Raw genomic sequence first — 8,912 nt, forward strand, 5'->3', positions numbered from 1 at the left:
TCTCCCTCTGACCCTCTGGGCTCAGAGGTCTGGCAAACTTTCCTGCCCAGATCCCTGGTTTTTACCTTTCCAGGGGAACTCTGCCCTTCCTGGCTGCAAACTGTCTCACCAGCTGAGTATACTTCGTCAGTTCGGGGTGGGTGTTCTTAGTTTCAGCTGCTCATTCTATTTGCTCCTGGACAAGCCTTGGGAAGCATCTGCCTATTCCGCCGCCATCTTCTCCATTGATTTCAAACCTTGTTAATGGACTCTACCTCAGAAATATCTCCCAAGTCCAGTCCCTTCATTCCCTCTGCCCCTGCCTTAATTCAGGCACTCCACTCTTGCCTGCTCTTAAGTAGCATTATCTTCTTAAAAACTGAAACTGATTATGTCACCTGTCTTCAAGAAAATCTCTGCAGTTTTGCTCTTACCTGTAAGATCAAGTCCATGTTCCTGGTTTTGGCAGAGCAGAGTCATGATATTTGGGTGCCCATCTCTGCACCTCCAACTGCACCTCTGCTCACTTGCCTGTCAGCTCCTGTATCCCATCAGCACTTCAGCCTGGGGAGTAGCCCACATCCCTAGACATGGCATCCTCCTTCCCACATGTTTTTTGTCCTCCTTGAAGCCCTTCTACCTGGCAAATGCTCATTCTTCAGACCTGGCTCAAATGTCACCTCTGAGATGCTGCTACCCAGTCAGATGTGGCTGGGCTGTCTTCTATGCTCCTCCACACATCTGTGCATCCCCACCTCTTGGTATCCATCTGATCAAACAGAGTCAGATGAGGGTTCTTGGGGGCATTGATGTGCTTAACTCCTGGTACAGTGCCTTGTATGTAGTAAGTGATAAAGTAATGCCACGCTGTTCTCTCCAGAACTGCTGTCCCCTGTGATACACAAAACTGTGAGGAGGAGGGATTGTGACCTTTTACTCGCCCGAATCATTTTCTCTGGCTCATGTCTGAGCCCTTGGCAGTGGTACTCAGAGTGGCTATAATGCTCTCACATTCAGCCCAGAGCTGCACCACTCCCTTCTCTCCCAGGAATCTGCATCTTGATCAACTCCCCAAATGATGCTAGTATTCCCTAAAGTTGTGACTAGTTCCAGAGCAGTGTACACCCACTAATGTTGAGAAAGAATGCTAGTTCCTTCAGACATTTACCACAGGGGGAGAACCTAAGTAAGACTGGGACTTGCTTCAAAGCAAACCTCCTTCCTGGAGAGTAGCAGTATAATTAGCATATTACAGGGTAGAGAAATCCCTAAAACAAATACAATACAAGCAAACAAATCAAACAGCCTGACTTCCACAAGGGTAGCTTTCTTCTTTATGTATAGGTTTCAGAGAGAGGAAGGAAGAGAGGGAGAGAGAGCTAGAAGCATCAATGATGAGGGAGAAAAACTGATTGGCTGCCTCCTGCATGTGCCCTATTGGGGATCAAGCCCACAACCCAGGCAAGTGCCCTCATCAGGAATTGAACTGTGACCTCCTGGTTCATGGGTCAGTGCTCACCCATTGAGCCACACTAATCGGGATACTAGGGCAGCTTTCATTCTCCCTTCATATACATTAACATTCTGGCATTTTCCTGTAAACACTGGTTCCCCACTCTGCCCTGGAGCACTTTATATCCAGGATGATTTTAAATGAGGGAATCCTCTCCTGTGCTTAGCAGTGCCCTGTACTTAATGGGCCCTCAGCCCCTGAGAGGTCCTACCCCTGCTTTATCCCTGCTCTGCCTGCGGCCCCTTTTGCATCCTTCAGCAGGTCTCACAGCTCATCTCCTCCCTGTCTCCCTGCAGGGGGGGCTCTCTATGCTGCCACTGTGAGAAACTACCTGGGGACACAGTCGATTATCTACCGGGCTATGGGCCCTGCTGAGGATTGGATTCAGACAGAGGAATACTGGTTTGAAGGTGGGGAGAAGAAGAGGGGTACGCTGGGGACGCGGAGTGTGGGTGGAGGCTGGGTGGCCTCACACTGAGTCTGTGGGATCTGAGGCCACAGGTCTCCCCAGATCCAGCCTTTGTCGCTGCCATGGCCTTGAGGCCAGCTGAGTGGGGGGAAGAAGATGGAGACAAGGAAATCTACTTCTTCTTTACGGAGACTTCTCGAGCCTTTGACTCAAATGAGCACCTTAAAGTTCCTCGGGTGGCCCGTGTGTGTGCGGTGAGACTCCGATCCCAGCTGTCTGTCTGTTGTTTCCTGCTCTGTCTAGTCTCTGTCTTTTCTTCTCTGGGTCTCCGTCTTTGCATTTCTCCTCTATCTCCATTTTCCGTGTCTTGACTTATTTTCCGGGAGCTTGAAGAATATGGGGAAAGGGTTCTAGACCCTTCAATTCCATAACTGCCCTTGTGAAACAGTGTCCCTAGGAGGTGTAGAGGTGAAAGGTGGGAATTGTAGACAGACCTGGCCTCCAGACCCTGCTCCACTACATCCTGACTCTGTGACTTGGGCAGGTTCTTTAGCATCCTTATAGATGAGGATATTGATAATGCCTAGCTATAAGGGTTGTTTTGAGGCCTAAATGAGATAATGTATGTAAAGCACATAGTATAGTACTTCATAAGGGCAACAATGAACTTAGTCCCTGTCATTGTGACCCTGTCTACCCATATATCATTCCCTACTGCTAACTCTGTCTGTCTCTCTATATTGAATTTTTATGCGTCTGTCTCTCCATCTGTCCTTGTCTGGGGTAAACTTGTATTGGTTTCTACATCGCCCTACAATGTTTGTCTTCTAAAGAGAAATGCCCATGCTCTTGTCACCGCAGGGGGACCATGGGGGCCGGAGGATGCTCCAGAAGAGGTGGACGACCTTTCTGAGGGCTGACCTGCGGTGTCCAGGGTCTGTAGATGGCCCGGCCCCTAGTGTCCTGCAGGACATGGCTATTCTTCGACCTGAGAATGGAGTGGAGGCCCCCCTCTTTTATGGCATCTTTTCCTCCCAGTGGTGAGGGGGTCCTGGTGTGGAGGAGAATGACAGGGTGGGAGATACGTGGGGCTGGCACCTTTCCTTGCTGTCTCTTCCAGAGGGGGTGGCTTCTCCCAGGAGCCGGCTGCATGGTTCCTATGCATTTCTTATGGGTCATCTCATTTGACAAGGCGTGAGTTGTTCCCTAGTGCTCTTCCAATATCTGGCTCCAACCTGTGTCTCTTCCAGGGAGGAGGCTTCCATCTCGGCTGTCTGTGCCTTCCTACCACAAGACATTCGGACAGTGCTGAATGGTCCCTTCAGAGAGCTGAAAGATGTCTGCAACAAGGGACAGCCTGTCATGGACAGTGATGTACCCCAGCCCAGACCTGGAGAGGTAAGGGGTCTGGGGCAGCTCTTCACCCCATGCCAGAATCGCCTCATTAGAGCAAGAGCCCAAGTAAGCATCGCGGATTCTTCCTGGCCCCTGGGAAACGTTGTCACCTATCCTGTGTTTTCCCTAGTGCATCGCTAATAACCCGAAATTCCAGCAGTTTAACTCATCACTCTTCCTGCCTGACCGTGTGCTCATCTTCATCCGGGATCACCCCCTCATGTACAGGCCAGTGCTTCCAGCTGATGGCCACTCCCTGCTGATCACTACAGATACAGTCTATCTCAGAGTTGTGGGCCACAGGGTGGCCAGCCTCTCAGGGAAAGAGTATGATGTGCTCTACCTGGGGACAGGTATGTTTAGTAGCCAAGTACATTGCCCATCCCATGCACACATGCTCTTGTCAAAGAGAGGGTTGTATACTAACAGGTTTGAGAGTCCAAGGCACAGGGACAGTGTGTCATTGTGTCGTGCCCTCTGCCTGCTTTCCAGAGGATGGACACCTCCACAGAGCTGTGCGGATTGGAGCCAAGCTCAGCGTCCTTGAGGATCTGGCCTTATTCCCAGAGCCACAGCCAGTTGAGAATTTGAAATTGTATCAAGTGAGTCATAGATTTTGGGGAGTCTGTTGGGGAGACATCTGAGCTAGCTTGTGACTCCGAGGTCTGGGAGATGCAGCATACTCCTCCTTTTTACTCACTTTCTCTAGAGCTGGCTCCTGATTGGCTCCCATACTGAGGTAACACAACTGAACACAACCAACTGTGGACGTCTCCAGAGCTGCTCAGAGTGCATCCTGGCCCAAGACCCTGTCTGTGCCTGGAGCTTTCAGCTAGATGCCTGTGTGGCCCATGCTGACGAGCATGGAGGGTGAGTGTGGCTGCCCTGACCTCTTGCCTGCTGTCACAGAGCTCTGACCTCTCCATATATCTTGCCTATTTCTGATCTGTTCATGCTGCCATGTGTGTTTCTTTTAGTGTCACTGTGTTTGTCCGTCCCTACTAACTCATCTGTTTGTCCATCATGCGGCCTTATGCATGTTCCTGCCACTTTGCTGGACCTGCCCCAGACCATGTGACTGACTTTTATGGTGCCATACACTGCTCAGTTTCCCTGTTATAATAGCTTCTAGAAGTGTTTCCACAGCTGCCCACTCCCTCCTTCCTTCTTTGAAATACTCTTTCCTATTGCCTTGTAACACTCTGCATTCTCCTAGTTTTCCCCCCTTTTTCACCAGCCATCTCCTTTTACTCATTCCTTTCCATGCATTTCCTGAATTTTGATATTTCTCATGGTTCAGTCCTTCTTTTTACACGTCTACACACTCTCTAGGTGATATTATTCCCATTATTTTCAACACCAACTGAGTGTTGTTGACAACTACAGATGTATCTGTAGTTGAGCTACACAATTCCTTATCCAACTGCCTACTTGGATGCTTTATAAACTGCTCAAATTCAGCAGGTCTTAGTATGCACTATTGTTTTCTCATTCTTTCACATGGTTCTCTGAAGGGACTTCTGTGAATCCAGTTGCTCAAGCTGGAAATTGCCCGCACTATATTGCAGTTGGTACTGACTCTAGCTCTATCTGTTATATCCTCAGTCCATAGCAACTTCTCTTTTTCTCTTCTGCTATCACCCTTGTCCTAGTCATCATCATTTCTTAATTGGATTACTCCAATAACCTCCAAATTGGTTTGGTTTTGTCCATTTGGGGATCCCATCATGCATTTTCCACTCAGAAGTTAACTTAAAATCATGTGCCACGTTGAATCATATTCCTGACATTATATTCATCTACAATATTTCATTATATATCTGTATCAGATAAGAACTCTCTTAAAAACATTTTATTATAGGACATTTAAAACATTCAAAAACTAGATAGTGCCAAAACCGGTTTGGCTCAGTGGATAGAGCGTCGGCCTGTGGACTGAAGGTTCCCAGGTTCGATTCTGGTCAAGGGCATGTACCTGGTTTGCGGGCACATCCCCAGTGGGTGATGTGCAGGAGGCAGCTGATCGATGTTTCTCTCTCATCGATGTTTCTAACTCTCTATCTCTCCCTTCCTCTTTGTGAAAAATCAATAAAATATATTTAAAAAAAACTAGATAGTATAATGAATTTCCATGTATCTATCACTCAGCTTCAACCACCACCAACTGACCAGCCTTACTTGATCACTATCTTCACTCATTCACAATTATTTTAAAACAAATCTTAGACATCATACCGCTTCATCCATAAATCTTTCAGTGTGTATCTCTAACACAGAAAGGCTTTTTAAAAATGTAACCATATTATCATTATCATAGTGCAAACTCCCTTTCTTAATGTCATCAACTATCTAAACAATGTTCGATTTTCCCAATTACATATACTTAAAGATAGTTTGCTTAAGTCAGGATCAAAATAATGTCCATCAGTTGTAATTGGTTGATATGTTTCTTAAGTCTTTTAATCTTTAATTGAGATTCATTTCAAATGAGTAATTTTTAATTGATTGCTTGGAAGGTATTTTTTTTAGACTGACTTCATGACTTTCTATTTTGAAGCCCAATTAATTTACTGTATATTTGTGCACATTACTAAATCCCAATCTTACAAATATACTTGTTTTTGTTTATTGATTTTGGTTAAGAACTTTGATCTGGTATTTTAGTTTCTCTTGGGAGAACTTTGACACAACTCACATGAACACAAGTGCTTTATTCTTTACTTTATTGTTTTAATATTCATTAAAATAAGAATTTAATTGGTGTTGGATACCCTGTGTACTTGAGCCTTGGAGTCTCCTCCACATATATCTGTATGTTCGTGTAGGATGTGGGGTGTGCACACATTCCAGTATACTTCTTAGTAATATGAGAAATGACCAAGCTGGTACTTCTGTGCACTCTACCCTTCATATCTCAATTCATATAAGGGAGAAAACATAGACCATGAAGTTCCTGTGGCTATAGCCACACCTATGGCCTTCCCATGTTCCCACTGTCAGCTAGACTAAGCAAACTTGGTTTTACCCAGAGACTTAAACATATTCATACTAGTCTCAGAGCTTATTTCAGGGGCTCCAGTTCATGTTGAAGGAATTCACACTCAAAGGGAATCTCCTTTTGGTTGAAGCTTTTGTGTGTTCCACCTGGTCTTCACTGACAGCCCACTAGAGGTCTCCCTGGCCTCCCTCCCTCCCTCCCTGTGGTAGTGGTGCCAGGAAGTTCAGAGTGAGCAGCCTGTCTTGCTGTCCTTCTGTCAGACACAGTTCATTGAAACCCTGAAAATACCAAGATTGTATGATTTGAAACAGATCTGTTAGAGGCCAATAGGTACCAAGAGTTGTTGAAGAAAGAGTTCCTATATAGAGATGAGCAGCATTATGAAACAAAGTCATCTAACAGAATTTGGATGAACTTTCATAGAGAACTTCTTCTTTTCTTTTAACAGAAAATAAACCCCAGACCCTTTAGTTTTAATATTTTTTTCCAGAGAAATCTTATGGTGTTGACAGTCAGCTATAATTCTTGGAAGTTTCCAAATTTTTTTTTTAAAGCACACCACCAAAAATCCTTCCAAAAGACCCAGTGCAGATATAATTTTCTATGGTCTGGTAGAACATATGTAGAATTTGACATGTTAATTGTCATGAGGAGTATTGGGGGAAATTCTAATGATGAGAATGTTGACTGATAATTCCAGAAGTGATTAATGAGATGATGGGAGATATAACAAATGAGTGAATATTCTGTGGTACTGAGGAGTGTAGAAGGGAATATTGACACTGGATTTATCAAATATTCTCTTCTTTGTAGGCTGGTCCAAGACATAGAATCAGCGGATGTCTCTTCTTTGTGTCCTAAAGAGCCTGGAGGTCTGTCTGGTTTAGGGAAATGTGGGTGGAGTTGGGTGGAAAGAGGCTAGAAAGTTGTCCATTTTGGACCCACTTTGAAAGTTGGATCCTGGAAGATATGGTAGCCAGTGACCTGGGCCTTACCCTTTTTGGGAATCCCCTTTTAGCTTTGCCTCCATGGTTCCTTCTCAAATCTGATATCCCTCTATGTTTCTCTTCATCAGCCCTCCACCCCCCAGCCTATAGTCTCACTACCTTTTATGCCTTTGCTGTTTCTCTGCAGAACACCCAGTAGTGTTTGAAGTTCTTGTGGCTACAGCTGTGCATGTGGTCTTGCCATGTTCCCCAAGCTCAGCCTGGGCATCCTGTGTGTGGCACCAGCCCAGTGGAGTGACTGCTTTTACCCCCCGGAGGGATGGGCTAGAGGTGGTGGTAACCCCAGGGGCCATGGGTGCTTATGCTTGTGAATGTCAGGAGGGTGGGGCAGCCCGCGTGGTAGCGGCTTATAGCTTGGTATGGGGCAGCCAATTGGGCCCTGCAAGACGGGCCCGGACTGTGGGGACTGGACTGGCTGTCTTTTTTCTGGGGATTCTTGCATCATCCCTGACTCTCTTCCTGATTGGTCTATGTCAGCAGCGACAGCGACAGAGGGAACTTCTGGCTAGAGACAAGGTGGGCTTGGACCCGGGGGCGCCGCCATCTGGGACCCCAAGCCTCAACCAGGATCCTCCCTCTCTCTCCTGAAGATGAGCAGCTGCCTCTGGCTCTAGGCAAGAGGGGCAGTGGCTTTGGTGGCTTCCCTCCACCTTTTCTGCTTGATCCTTGCCCGAGCCCCGCCCATAATCGGTTAACTGGGGCTCCTCTGGCCACATGTGATGAAACATCCATCTAGGGCTGGGTGAGTGACCACTAGTGCATGACTGGCCACTGGATTGGAGTGAGTATTGAGATGTTGGGGTCACTGGGCCTGGAAAACCATCATGGCCTCTGAGTTCTCTTTGGCCTTTGAGTGATCACTTGACTTCAGTGTCAGCCTCTCTGGCCCTAGATGGGTTCCGGGCCAGGCCTTTGTCTGTGTCCTGATTCCTGATTCCCATGAGAGATCACAGCTTCTCTCTGCAGTGAATCAGGGCTTTCCCCACCCCTGCTCTCTGAACCCCAGTGATCCCTTCAGTCCTGGCCCATGATTTTGGGGCCGTAAATTTAGAAAGGGGCATAGGACATAGCTATGACTTTGCCTTCTGGTTGGGCTCTGGCCAGAAGGAGGAGCTATGGAAGTGGTTGGAAGCTAATGTGCACTGAGTCCTTGGAGTGGTTTTGCTGATTCTTCCAGTTAGTCTAATCCTCTGTGGAGAGTGCAGGAACCCCTTCCACCCCACTTTTCCTTCTTCTATGAAAGAGCATGTGTATATATGATTGTTCATAGGACACCTGCCAAATGTGCATGAATCACGGGGCCGTTGCTCAGGTGTATTCATCGGGATAAGGAGGGGGAAGGTTGGGGTGGGGGATTGACTGCAGAACTTTAGACCCTATAGCCAGTGAAGGAATGGCTTTCTAAAAGGAAATAAACAACTGCCCCCACTACCCCAGTCACTTCTCACCACCCTTCTCTTGAGTTGAGAAAAACTCCCAAAGAGGCCTTCTGGGTGGGAAGGGTAGCAGCACATGTGACCCCATATTTCTGTTTGTTTTTGCCTCCTGGCTGCTACCACTGCCATGCACAGCTGCTCCCTTTCTCTGGCTGGAGTGCAGGCTGGACCCCCT

The 8,912-nt window shown here is 47.0% G+C and overlaps 1 protein-coding gene across 1 annotated transcript in view; it reads left to right on the forward strand.

Annotated features, from left to right (window-relative positions):
- LOC139020034 (semaphorin-4F-like) overlaps nucleotides 1–8,065 on the forward strand; it is a 31,381-nt gene extending 23,316 nt beyond the window's left edge. Inside the window, 10 exon segments of the mRNA XM_070429557.1 lie at nucleotides 1,789–1,902; nucleotides 2,004–2,155; nucleotides 2,763–2,941; nucleotides 3,152–3,299; nucleotides 3,427–3,649; nucleotides 3,789–3,898; nucleotides 4,006–4,166; nucleotides 7,108–7,166; nucleotides 7,429–7,879; nucleotides 7,881–8,065. Of these exon segments, the coding sequence (XP_070285658.1) occupies nucleotides 1,789–1,902; nucleotides 2,004–2,155; nucleotides 2,763–2,941; nucleotides 3,152–3,299; nucleotides 3,427–3,649; nucleotides 3,789–3,898; nucleotides 4,006–4,166; nucleotides 7,108–7,166; nucleotides 7,429–7,879; nucleotides 7,881–8,037 (1,754 nt within the window). The 3' untranslated portion in view covers nucleotides 8,038–8,065.
- Nucleotides 8,066–8,912: the final 847 nt, after the last annotated feature.

This window comes from Myotis yumanensis, unplaced genomic scaffold (genome assembly GCF_028538775.1).
Source record: "Myotis yumanensis isolate MYYU_CA2020_CCGP unplaced genomic scaffold, mMyoYum1.0.hap1 SCAF_11, whole genome shotgun sequence".
Taxonomy (NCBI): domain Eukaryota; kingdom Metazoa; phylum Chordata; class Mammalia; order Chiroptera; family Vespertilionidae; genus Myotis; species Myotis yumanensis.